General features: G+C 33.6%; 1 protein-coding gene across 8 annotated transcripts in view; it reads left to right on the top strand.

The window, feature by feature from the left end:
* Positions 1-13,216, top strand: part of Col11a1 (collagen type XI alpha 1 chain) — a 189,704-nt gene that overhangs the window by 89,232 nt on the left and 87,256 nt on the right. For all 8 annotated transcript variants that reach the window (XM_040752004.1, XM_040752002.1, XM_040752003.1 and 5 more), the window contains 4 exons: positions 20-64; positions 8,008-8,061; positions 9,920-10,027; positions 12,566-12,619. In XM_040752004.1, the coding sequence (XP_040607938.1) occupies positions 20-64; positions 8,008-8,061; positions 9,920-10,027; positions 12,566-12,619 (261 nt within the window). The remainder of the gene's footprint in view (positions 1-19; positions 65-8,007; positions 8,062-9,919; positions 10,028-12,565; positions 12,620-13,216) is intronic.

Raw genomic sequence — 13,216 nt, 5'->3', positions numbered from 1 at the left:
TTTTCATTTTGTCCCATAGGGCGCTGATGGTGTCAGAGGTCTTAAGGGATCTAAAGGTGAAAAGGTAAAATATTTTAAGCAATTTTAATTTCTAAAAAACCAGTGTATAAAATTAAAGTGTACTCAGCATTTATTTTTCTCTTTGAAATATACAGAGCAGTTACTTATGAGCCACTGATTACAAGTATCAGTTTTTTTCTAGTACCCTTAAAGATACTTTGGTATCCTAGGTGTGAACTACATTGTAGCAGATGCAAAAGAATGTGGAGTTACTCCCAAATCCCCTTTTAATTACATGTAATTAACTTGAGTAAACTACAAATTCTTCTGTCTATATAGGTTGGCTATGACAGGAGGACAATTTCTAGTTTCTCAAACCAGGGATCATTCATTTCATCTCTTATGAAATCCCTGAAACTCATAAACTGAAAGTAGTAGAAAATATAAGATTTTGTTTTGTTTTTGTGTAAAAGAAATTTTCGTACGTGAATCTGCGTGCACTAATGATATTATTGGGAGGAAATAAAAAAAAACAAGCAAAGGTTGATAAATGTAGGTGCCTCAGGCTATGTAAGGTTATGACTTCTTAATAGGACTTTAAGTGATTACCCATCTTTTCCTAAAGAACAATGCATTTGGATTCGTTTTGGTAAATATTTAACGTATTTGGACATTCCTAAATCCTTCAAAGATAGTTTTCAGTGTGAAGGAACTACTTCTGACAATCAGGATTAGGCTAATTTATACTAAAATTACATAACATTTCCAACTCAAAATATAGACACAAGACATTTTCATTAGTAGCTTTGTTGAGGTGAATGAAGCTATATATAGTAATATGCATTAGTATTAAGTGAGTGATTTATTTTTGAATCACAATATTAGGAGATATTATTGAATATATTTGCTAATAGTTGGTGTTAGATAACTAAACATAAATTTATTATCACTACTAAAATTTATTTTTGTACAGAAAATATTCCTGTGAGATAGTAAAGGTGTACAAGATACTGTTAAATGTATTCTTAAAAAAGTGTGATGCACTATCCACTAAGTTAGCTACTTTGATGACAATCCTAATTCTTCTTGATCATCATGACTTAAGTCTTTTTGTTGTGACAGGGCAGTGCTGTGATAGTCTGACAGTTCTGAACTTAAAATATCTGTATTTTATTTTGTCTGTGCATAGACATTTATTCATGTTCATGTAAATACCTATATACCAATTCAGTTTGCCTACTGGAGTCAGCGCCCACCAAAGATTTTTAAGTGGCCAATATTTAAAAGAAAGGTATTTAATTGAGGAGGCATATGCTAAATTTAGGGAGTGGGAATTAGTTGAAAAGTGAAAAATAAATTATAGATGATTAGAAGCAAATGGGAAAGCATCCATGCAAATAAATGTAGCACACTTCTCCAAGGAAACACCAAATAATTATTGGTTACTTTGAGTTGTGTTTAGTTTCAGAAGAAACAAGGCACAAAAACAAAACTACTTGAAAGTTTTCATTGGAGTCAAAGTTCTGTATTCTGACCCAAGTGTCATCGAAAATAAATGTATAAAAGGGAAACTTAGGATCTGGGATGCTTGGCTAAAATAAAAAACACCAACGACAATTTATGCAGGAGAGGTGGTGGTGAAAGGGGAATACTCATCCAACTGCTGGTGGGAGTGCCAACTTGTACTGCCACTTTGGAAATCAGTATGGAGATTCCTCAGAATAACGGGAATAAACCTACCACAAGACCCAGCAACTCCACTCTTAGTCATATATCCAAAAGATGAAAATTCATACAACAAGGATGTCTGTTCCACTATGCTCATAGCAGCATTATTTGTAATAGCCAGAACTTGGAAGCAACCTAGATGCCCCTCAACCAAAGAGTGGATAGAGAAAATGTGGTACATTTACACAATGGAGTACTATTCAGCAGAAAAAAACAATGGAATCCTGAAATTTGCAGGCAAATGGATGGCACTAGAAGAAACCAACCTGAGTGTGGTAACCCAGTCACAAAAAGAGATATGTGGCATATACTCTCTCATATATGGATTTTAGACATAGATCTGGGGAGTGCCAGCCTACAATCCCATGGCCAGAGAGTCTGGGAAACATAACCTTCATTCAGTGGCTGATGAAAGCACAGGCAAACTCCCACGGCTAAGCACTGAGCTGAACTCAAGAAAGCCAGTGAAAGAGAGGGAGGACTGATGACCAAAGGAGTTAAGACTGGGCTGATTTAACCCCAGAAACAGCTGACCTGACAAGGGTTAACTCTTGAATCCCAGGCTGAAGCCTGGGAATCCAACATGGGACTGATCAAGACCCCCCTGAATGTGGGTGTCAGTGAGGAGGCCTACGTAATCTATTGAGCCTTGGGCAGTAGATCAGTATTTATCCTGAGTATACACATTACTTTGGACTCCCATCCAACAATGTGAGATGCACTCTCACCCTGAACTCTTGGGGGAGGGTCTAGGTCATGCCCTGGATGAAATTACAGACTATGGACACCCTCATGGAGGGCCTCACCCTCCCTGGGGAAATGAGGGGATATTTGGGAGGGTTGGAGGGGGGCACGGGAGGAGGGGAGGGAAAGGGAGAGGGACCTGGAATCAACATGTGAAGCAACCTTGTTTCTACTCTAAATTTAAATTTAAAAATAAAAAATGAAATATATATTATAAAGAGAAACTTAACATTTTTAAGCTTCACTTTTAATCTAAGTTTTAAATGCTATGCCTTTATTTCTAACTAATATAACAGTGTATTAATATGTATCTTAATTTGGGAATTCTAGGTAAATGAATAAAAGTTTTTAAAATAGAATTATTCTTGTTATACTGTGTTGAAATGAATTTTAATATACATTTGTCTTTTTGAAATATGAAAATAATAGATTAAGAAGAGACAGAAAGGTTTTTAAAGAGCAGTGTACCTCAGTGGTAGAACCTTTCCTAGGATGTAAAGTAAGGAGGTCAAATCCCCAAAGCCTCTAAAATCTGAAGAAAATAAAAATCCTTACTACTCAACAATGGTGTTTATGGATATCAAATGGTGAAAGAGGAATTTAGCACACTGAGATTAAGATTCTCTTTGATTTTGAATTCATATCATTCTCTAAATCTTCCACTATAACAGCAAATAAACCAAAGCACATAGCTTTTGTTCTATAGCTCTAGCCAGATTCTGCACTTTCGTTTTGTTACTCTAAAATTAATTAATTTTAGCACTTGAAATCTAGTGACTTGACACATCATTTGCTTAGTCATGGTGATCAATGATAAACCTAAAGAAATCGGGTATTATATTTTTTAATGTTTTAAGAGTATTTCAGGCCTGGCAAAAATTGTTTGAAAGAATTAAATAAATGAGTAAATAAATAAATTCAAATGAAAAAAATAAAATTAGCCAACTAACTAGGATTGTTCAAAATAATCCCCAATACTTTTACTGATTCTTAGACACAACAAACAGCTTTCTTTAAACTAAACTTGGCAACTGTGTAATTACCTTTGTCTCAGGGGAAACAGTAATGACAGTAATGAATAGGCAGTGAATGGCCATTTCAGCTCTTCAGCCTCTCTCTTAGCTCTAGTACCTTTGAGCACACAGAGCAGACTGCTTTTTAAAAGGCCACTTTTCCACTAGGATCTTGAAAACCGCATTGTTTACTCCTGAGGAAAAAGACTACAAATTCTTAATTTATATGTGTCTCAGGTTTGTGTCACTGTTTCCAGGCTTATGTCTTTGTGCTTTCCTGCATCAAAACATTTCATGCAACAATTCAAGGCCCTCGGATTTTTATAATGGCTAAGTATTGCCTTCCTTTAAAAGCTAAACAACATTTCCTCACATATATCAGCTGTTTTCGCATACCCATTAGTACATCAGTGAACACTTTGATTGCTGCTATAGGTTTGCTTATCATTCTCACGACAAGTGTATGAATACATTTAAGATTCTGCATACAACTGTCATGTACATACTCAGACCTAAAATTTCCACTTTAATTTTATAATTTTGTAGTACATCTACTTTCCATTCTCACTGATAGTACAGTGAACTCACAGTTTCTCTGCACTCTCATCAACACATATATCCTTTCCTTGTGTTTAACAGCAGTCATCCCAGTAGCTTCATTTTCATTTTCATAATGATCAACAACGTTGCACATTGATGTTGAACATTCTTTAATGTACTTATGAGTTTTTCCTATTTGTTTTCTCATATTTTGTGAGTTACCTCTTTATTCTGTCCTCAATGTCTTTTGATGAACGTTGAAAACATACTATACAAACATTCAAGGTTGAAAAGTTCTATTTGCAGGCATAGTGCCAGCAGTTTCAGTCAATCATGGTGGGGAAGCTATGGCAGATAGGACTCCATCTGTGCAGTATGGACATAGCAAGAACTCAAGGCTGGTTAAGATGCTCAAATGATGCCTTAGGGAACTCTTTCTGCTAGAGTGGGCACAGCTTATGAACTCCCACAGCCTTCAAAATGGTGTTAGCAGAAAACAACAAGCATTCAACACATGAACCTGGGGCTCACATTTCATGTAGCCATAATAGCTTAATGTATGCCATTTTCTGGACCTTTACCTAATTTGTAAATCACCAGCTGAAACATGGACATTTTCCCATTTGTTCACTTAATGCTTATTGAGCATCATGGATTTTAAGGTGTCAAATAGGTTAAGCACCAGGGATTCAATGGCTAATCAGGAATGCTTATTGGTTCTACTGTTTATTGAAGACAATGCTTTCTTGTGATTAAGTGCAAATTGACTTATTTTTGTCATAACAAATACATATTTGGGGACACACAGGAAACAGAGGTTAATTATATGAGGAACAATTTTAACCAAGGAAAATTTATGAATTATGGGTCAGGAAAGTGAATGAGCCACCATGTGTGGTGTGAAGGACTCTGACGATATAGCTCAAACCCCAGTTTTATGGAAGTCAGTCCCAGGACTTGGATGAGGATGGAAGAGCAATTCAAGACAAAAGGCATTAGAAGTGATTAAGGGTTAAATTATGGCTTAGCCTGGGTCTAATTTAACTTCATCATTAAGGTATTTTGAGGTAAAAAATGGTGTTTGTGCTTTCGTGAAAATATATAATGACAATGAAAAATATATTCATGTAATAATGATTAATAAAAGAAAAGGCCAAGAATTTGAAAGACACTAAGGAGGGATATATCGGAATATTTGGAGGAGAAAAGGCAAGGGAGAAGTGGTGTAATTATAGTATAATATCAAAATAAAGGAAAGGAGTAGGAATGTGTATTTATATGCGTGTCTTCAATTCTATTCATTGACTGATGGCTCTGCTTTTATGTCAGTACTAAGCTGTTTCTGAAATTTGATCTAGAAATCTGTAGTATAATTTTACAACTAAGATAGTGATACCCTCGGCTCTTTATTTTTCCTTAGTATTACTCTGACTGTCATGGATATTTTGTATTGCCATATGAAAAGTGAGATTTTTTTCAGTCTCTGTTAAGGATTACATTGGGATCATCTTTTTTTGTTACTATAATATCCATACAATATTTCTCCATTTTCTTTCTTCCTACCAAAGCTCCCATGCAACTGTCCACATTCTCTATCAAATCAGGGCCTCTCATGTCATTATTTGCATATATGTTGGTGGGGTTTCATTGAATGAGTTGATTTTGAAACACAGGGCAACCTCATGATATTAAACTTGCCAATTCATGAGTACATACTAGAATCTTTCCTGTCAATATATTTCACTGGCAATATTATTACAAATTCTGTTGTCACTTCTCTTCTAAATCTATTCATTATTCATTTATATATACCTTTAATATATCTTTCTTCAATACATAAATTCTTTTCCTCCAAGCATTTAGGAATTATTCAGCACCTTGGGGAAAGAAAACTTTTTAATTCCATATAAACAGTGTATTTACAGCATATTGACCTCCCCTATTATTTCCCTTCTAGGTCTTTCTATTACCCTCTTCAAATGCATGACCTCTTCTGTTGGTAGTTTTATACATGTACATATACAAACAGCACTCTCTCTATATATTTAAACATAACCTAATGACTCTGTGGGTTTAGGGCTGACAGCTTAAGATCATATAGCATATAAGTGGCTCTTTCCTAGGAGAAGGATGATCTCTGTTAGTACTCATTAAATGCCCATAACTCTTCATTTCAGGGTGAAGCCTAGTGAAAATTCTATCCATGTTGGCTGGTCAATTGGTGTTGTCTTTCCACAGGTCATGTTTATGCTACCATATGGTTAAAAGTTCATATAATCAGAATATTTTTGAAATCTTATAAAGCTGTATAAAAATTTGAAAACTTTTATTTTTCTTTTTTGGGCAAGATTTATTGCAAAGATATGTATCAGAATAGTTGAGTATTTTAATAATTATTTTAATTAATTCCATGTCTTTATCTTAATGATATATTGTGATAGGAATTTATTTACATTATAAGCACAGATTATAGTATACTCCTCATTATCTAATGTCATAAATAGTGGGAATGCTAATGAGATAAAATGTGATGTGATTACTTTTTGTGTTTTAAAGGTAATTTTATTAATGTGTGTACCTATATACCTATGTATATATATTTAATAACAATTAATAAAAAAGAGGCCAACAATTTGAAAGAGACCAAGGAAGGGTATTTGGAAGGGTTTGGAGGGATGTCTGGAGTCTGGCAAGAAGGAGATGATGTAATTATAGCATCATCTCAAAAATGAAGGAAATATTTAAAGAACAACGGACATAGAATTTAATGTAGGGAAGGGTTCTGTGTCTGAGAAGTGTTGGGAGAGAGTATAAAAGTCATCAAAATTTAATATGTAAAATCCTGAAAGAACTAATAACTATGTCTATGTCATGTTCTGTTTTCATCTATTGCTGGTACCAGAAAAATACACAAAATGTTTTACATTTCTTTGTACACAGTAAATGTCCATTTAAAGTGTATTGAAAAATAAATCAGTTTGTTTTATTTGAACTTCAAATAGCAGTAAGACTCTTCCTGAATCTTTCTAGTTCTAGTTTTCTAGTAGATAAAAATATTTCCATAGTCAAAATATCCCCTCCCTGTGCCAAAGGATGCACCATTTTTAGTGTCACCTACCTTATCAAGTTATGGATAATTGATAGTCTCTACCTGTAAGATGTATTATAAATTTTCTAATTCATCATCAGATAATAGAGGACAGTTTAAACAATAATTTGAGTTAAAATTTATTTATTGAATGCAAATTACATAAAAATCATGAAAACTCTCCTTTTATAATATTTCTATAATTTAAAAAATTTTAAAAATAAATTATAGTTTGATCATATGCTTCCCCTTCTCCAAATCCTTCCAGATCCTCTCCCCCTCCCTACTCACAGAACTTTAAGTTTGATCAAAACAAACAACCCCCTCTCAAACCAAGAAAACAAAACAGTACCCAAAAGAAAAAAAGACAATAAAGCCTCATATCAAACTATACCTAATAAAAGCATACAAAAAATTATGGAGCCCGTTTTTTGTTAGTCAACTACTTCTGCACATGAGGTTGATAAGCCCAGTGTCATTCCATTGAAGAAAACTGAAAATCATGAACATTCCAATGTAACAATGTGTCTCTTTGAGTAAAAATATTTTTAAGTTAGTTAATTTATGTTAGTGATAACTATTTAAATACTCTTTCTTTGTTTATATATTGAAAAGGAATGCTATTATTAATAAACTATTTTTCTTCCAAGAAGCAGAGAGATAGTAATGAATATTTTTGTAAAAATTCTCTAATTTATAGCCAATCACTATGGAAGGATGATAAAATTCTGGGGATACAGAAATAAGTCCAGGATGGAACAGAGAATCTGTGGTTTCATGACTGCAAATTTTTTGCTCAGAAGATATTTCTTCTAATTATTAATATTTATTATACATAGACTTATATTTTAGTAATTCAAAATAATTGAGTAAAATCTTCTTTATTCATAATAGGGTGAAGATGGCTTTCCAGGGTTCAAAGGTGACATGGGGCTTAAAGGTGACAGAGTGAGTAAAAAGATTTACGTGAATATATAAATTTGAAAACATTGTATGTTTTAGGTCAGCTTTCTACTGCTATGGTAAAACACAATGATGAAAAGCAATTTAAGGAAAAAAGGATTTATTTCCTTCACACTTCCAGGTAGCATTATATCATTGAGAAATTTAGAAGTAAAGGGAAGAATTCAAGTAGGAGAGGAACCTGGAGGTATGAGCTGATACAGAGGCTGTGAATATGTGCTACATACTGGCATTCTCTTCCTAGCTAGCTCAGTTTGCTTCTTACAGCATCCAGGACTATCATCCCAGGATGGCACAAACATTCTACCTCCAACTTCAAATCATGAAAACGCATTGCAGTCTTGCCTTCAGACCAATCTTGTGGGGGCATTTTTTCGATTGAGCTTTCTTTCTCCAAAGTGACCCTAGCTTGTTTCAATGGGACATAAACATTAGCTATCACCTTGTACAAATATATTTTTCTTAGCAAGCAAAGGTTAAATAAAATACTGTCAAAGGCACCTCATTTCAATTGTTGTATGAATATTGGACAATATAACGACAGTGGGGAGAGTATAGTACCAGTGTTTTTCTAGTTATTGTGTTCAATTTTATAGGACACACACACATGTATGAAAATACCTCTTGGGTTAAATTTTAATAAAGCCATCATGTTAAAGACACAGTTTTAATGGGGAATGAATTTGATACCTCTGGCTCCCAAAAATGCTTGCTTTGTGTTGGATGCTAGATGCATTTATTCTGCTATTCATCAAGTATATTTGTCATTTCTTTTCATATTTTGCTTTTGCTTTTGTTTTTGAGACAGGAACTCACTATGTAGTCATAGATAGACTTGAACTAGTTAGTAGCCCAGCCTGTGACAAAACTCACAAAGACCACTTGCTCCTGCCTTCTGGGTGTTGTGATTAAAGGCATGCACCTACCAGCATGTCTGGCATATTTGCCTTTTTAAGATAAGCTATGCTTAATTGATTTCAGGAGGATGTGTGCATGATGTGCATTTGGTTTTTTTTTAGTGTTGAGGATGTAAGTATGTACTTTCACAATGCTAGACAGACATTCTGCCATAGAGTTACACAGCCAAATACAAGTTTGATAGTCTCACCTCAATAGTAGGTTTATTAAGATAATACCTCAACAGCATCTCTACAGAGACGAATACTGTTGTTTATGGCAGTTTCACAATAGTATGATAGTATGGTCAAAATTACTAGAAGAAAGAAATGCAGTTTTACTGGTAATGACAGATTTTAAAGTGGATTAATTCAACTAGCATAAATTAAATACTTTATTTCATAACTGATATAAACACTTCATCTAATCAAAGAAGCAGACGTTAGAGTGGTTATAATTCCCTGTATTTCATGTGAAGGCTGCCAGGACGGGAGACTGTTTGAAATTCAGCTCCCAATTGGCTCAAGATAAAAAAATTCCAAACGAAGGCTTCTAAATGATAGTTTCCAAAGTTGCTTTCTAATCTTTATTCTTCCTTCTCTCCCATATGCATGCTTTGTCTCTCTGTGTCTCTGTCTCTGTCTCTATCTTTGTGTCTCTGTCTGTTTCTCCTTCCATTGCAGATAAAATGTAAGCAGTAAGGGAATACGTTTTACCATCAAGCTTCCACACTTTTTAAATATTAGGCCACATACAATTATTTATTCAAGAATGAAATGCTTGTGGACATCAAATATTTCAACTCTTTTCTCATAAGAAAGCAAGGAAACAGAAAATGAGGCAGCAAACCAAGAGTCAAAAAAACCCCAATCTTTTCTGAAAGACTAGAATCTCCACCTCCAAATGTGGAAGTGTTTTAAATGAACAATATTATTTTTTATTTCAGGGAGAGGTGGGTCAAGTTGGCCCAAGAGGGGAAGATGGCCCTGAGGGCCCCAAAGGCCGTGCAGGTCCAACTGGAGACCCAGGACCCTCTGGTCAAGCAGGAGAGAAGGTTGGTGGGCTTTCATCTATCAGAGTGCAGGGCAGAGTACTTCTGTGTCACTTTAATCACAAAGTCCTTGTATTCAGTGTGCAATACTCTTACAGTAATGAGAGAGCTCTCAGTTTTGAGCTGGCTACATTTGTACTTTTCTTCCCATGGGCTAAATCAGGTGCAGCCATTCCTAAAGCTTGCCAGCACTTGATGATGATTATAAATATCCTGAGTTTAAAGCAAACAGTGGATGATGGCTTACTTATTGTATCAGATCAAACCAAAGTATATTTGTCCCAAAACAAAGTAGGTCTTTTCTTTTTGTGTATAAATGTATTTTCTTGGGTACTATATAAAGTATATATATATGTATGTATTCAGGCTTCTTTACAAGAGATTTTAATTTAACCTGATATTAAGAAAGTATTTCCAAGTAAATACAATATTAATTGTTTTGAAAGAACCTAGGTCATATGGGCTATGACAAAATATTTCCATTATCATTTTTAAATGTAGTAAACAACGTTAATTTTGCCTCATGGACAATCTAGCTATTTAGGAAACTTTTTATTTAGTATGAGCTTAAGTTACTATGATTTAGGAGTCTATTGAGGATTAATGCCATGGCCTTAAACATGCCAGGCAGGTTCTGTGTTTATCCACAATCTAAGAACTTAATTGATGGAGGGAAAATGAGAAATATTAAATGATAATAATTGTTTCATAGGAATAATAAAGCAACGTAAAAATAGTTGCTCTATCCAGTTGATAGAGTTCTTATGAATTCCCTTCTTTGTTTAAATATTTTTCTCCAGCAAGAACATTGCTTGTCTGGAAAATGAAGAAATTACGTTCTTGATTAGAAAATTGTAATATTTCCACCTGCACACATTTTGTTGTAGAAGTAAGTTTGGTTGTTACTGTGTAGATATTGTGGAGAGATGAATGAAAGTGTCTCCCTTCTAGAATCACTGCTCTGGCAGTTTTACAGGGCTCATGCTTTAGAAACCATTTACAAATGAGCACCATAGTATTTAAGAGTAGGGCAAGAGATGACGGGAAGCCAAGGCATCGAGGTTGTAGATGCTTTGATGTTCATTTTCATTTGGTCAAGGTTCTCTGATGACCTTCCTCCCATTTAAGCTATACTGTTATGTACAATGATCCCAGAAAATATTCTAAAGCTCTGCCCTGCGCTTTTCCACATGTAGCATCTCATTATGAAATGCCTATTTATAGATATTTGTATCATGATCATCATTATTTAAAACAACACAAGTTTTCTGTCTATATTTATTATAAAATGATTCTATAATATAAGAGTATATAGTCTCATATAGCAATTAAAATAGAACACAAATAGCCTGGTGATCATTAGAGATTATCATTCGCCTTGAAATCAATGGCATATAAACAAGAAATAAGCTATTGTAGCATAATATATCTAAAGGGTTGTCATTAAAAGCAGCTTCTTAGGGCTTGTTAGCATATTCTCCATCTGAGAATTGCTTGTCTATGCAGTGTCAGTTGTAACTCTTATAATTCTTTATTTCAGTGTGTATGACAAGGTCATAAACTCTGTTCTTGTCTGACTTTCTCCAGGAAAACTTTTGTTTTTGTTTTTAAAAATTTGTTTTTATTTAATATTGCACCTGTGAGTTTATGCCTATATTGGCTCCTATTATTTTTGAAAATGTACATTATCAGTAATGATACTTTTATATGCTGAAGTTTAAAAATTTAATGTAAAATTATATGGTACTCATTTAGAATTTTGTTGTAAAAAGAGATGTCCAGAATTCCACAAAAAATTTAGTCAATTCATTTAATGCATTTCTTACTTGTGCTATTTTTTTCTTTATGCAAAAAGAAATATATGAGACTAATTCATCAGAAAAACTTCTTAAGTCACAGTATTTGTTATACAACTTTGGAACTGATTATAATATAACTTTTGTTTTTAAAATTTTTACTTTGAGGAATAACTTCATTGGACTGGATCAAAATAGTTACATACTCAAGCACTTACTTCCAGGAATAACACTTCATGTAAATTATCATCACTTGCTATAGTTCTCAACATATGTTAAATGTATTGACCTAGATTTAACCAGTATTTATACAAATGAACATTTTCATTTGTAAATTTAAGTAGGGTATTAAAATACAATTACTTAGAAAAAGTTACATAACCCTATAGCTTGATTTACTATTAGAATGTGACAAATAAAATATCTTATCATAAAGGTTTTCTTTGTTAAATTGGTAAATTCTGAATGTATCCCAACTATGTTAACTAATTTGTTCTCATGTTTAATTAAAACCTTGTTTTCTTCAGTTATGCTTTATAATTAAAAAGTGGGTGAGAATAGTCTTCTATGTCCTTAAAGAAGATATTATCATTTGCACAATGATGGTTTTCAGGTATCAGTAAAGCATTAAACACTTGCATTATTACAAGTATCTGAATCGTTTGTTCAAGCACCCAGAAAATTCTCCCTAAAGCATTGCTTCATAGGGTGTTTATATTTATCTTTGTGTTTTTCATAATTTTAGGGGAAACTTGGGGTTCCAGGATTGCCGGGATATCCAGGAAGACAAGGTCCTAAGGTAAAATAATTTGAACATTTTAGTTTTGTCTGTGTGATACACAGTTAAACTAAGAATCTATTAAACAGTTAAACTAATAACGTATCTCTAGAGACTTAGTTTTTGAGATAGAGAAAAAAGAGAAACAAACATCATTTTCCTCTGATCAATACTTATCACCAAGTAAAAAATACGCTTACATGTATAATACTATACACACAAACACACACACATACACACACATACACTCACCTGAAGTGGTGTTTGGGTGTTTCAGAGAGCCTGTGATTGTGTGATGTCCTGCAGAATTACTAGCTTGTTATGATAAAAATGTTTAGTTGTATAGTTATTGTTTAGTTATATAGGGGATATAGTTGGAGGATGTTTGAGAGAGGAAAACGGAAATATTTTTAATTATATACTGGATATCATGTGGAAGATAATAGATTTTTATTTTACTTCTATTAACCTTGTTGTTTGACCTGTTTTTTTCTTTTATATCCATTTATTTATTTGTGTGTATGTGAACATGTGTGTACACATCTACACATATGTGCTCACATCCCAAGGCACATATATAGAAAATAGGAAACAATTTTCAGGGATCAGTTTCTTCCT

Source organism: Mesocricetus auratus, unplaced genomic scaffold, assembly GCF_017639785.1.
Source record: "Mesocricetus auratus isolate SY011 unplaced genomic scaffold, BCM_Maur_2.0 Super-Scaffold_100009, whole genome shotgun sequence".
In the NCBI taxonomy this organism is placed as follows: domain Eukaryota; kingdom Metazoa; phylum Chordata; class Mammalia; order Rodentia; family Cricetidae; genus Mesocricetus; species Mesocricetus auratus.
Note: the sequence above shows the minus strand (reverse complement) of the source record. Positions and strands in the feature narration are given on the sequence as shown.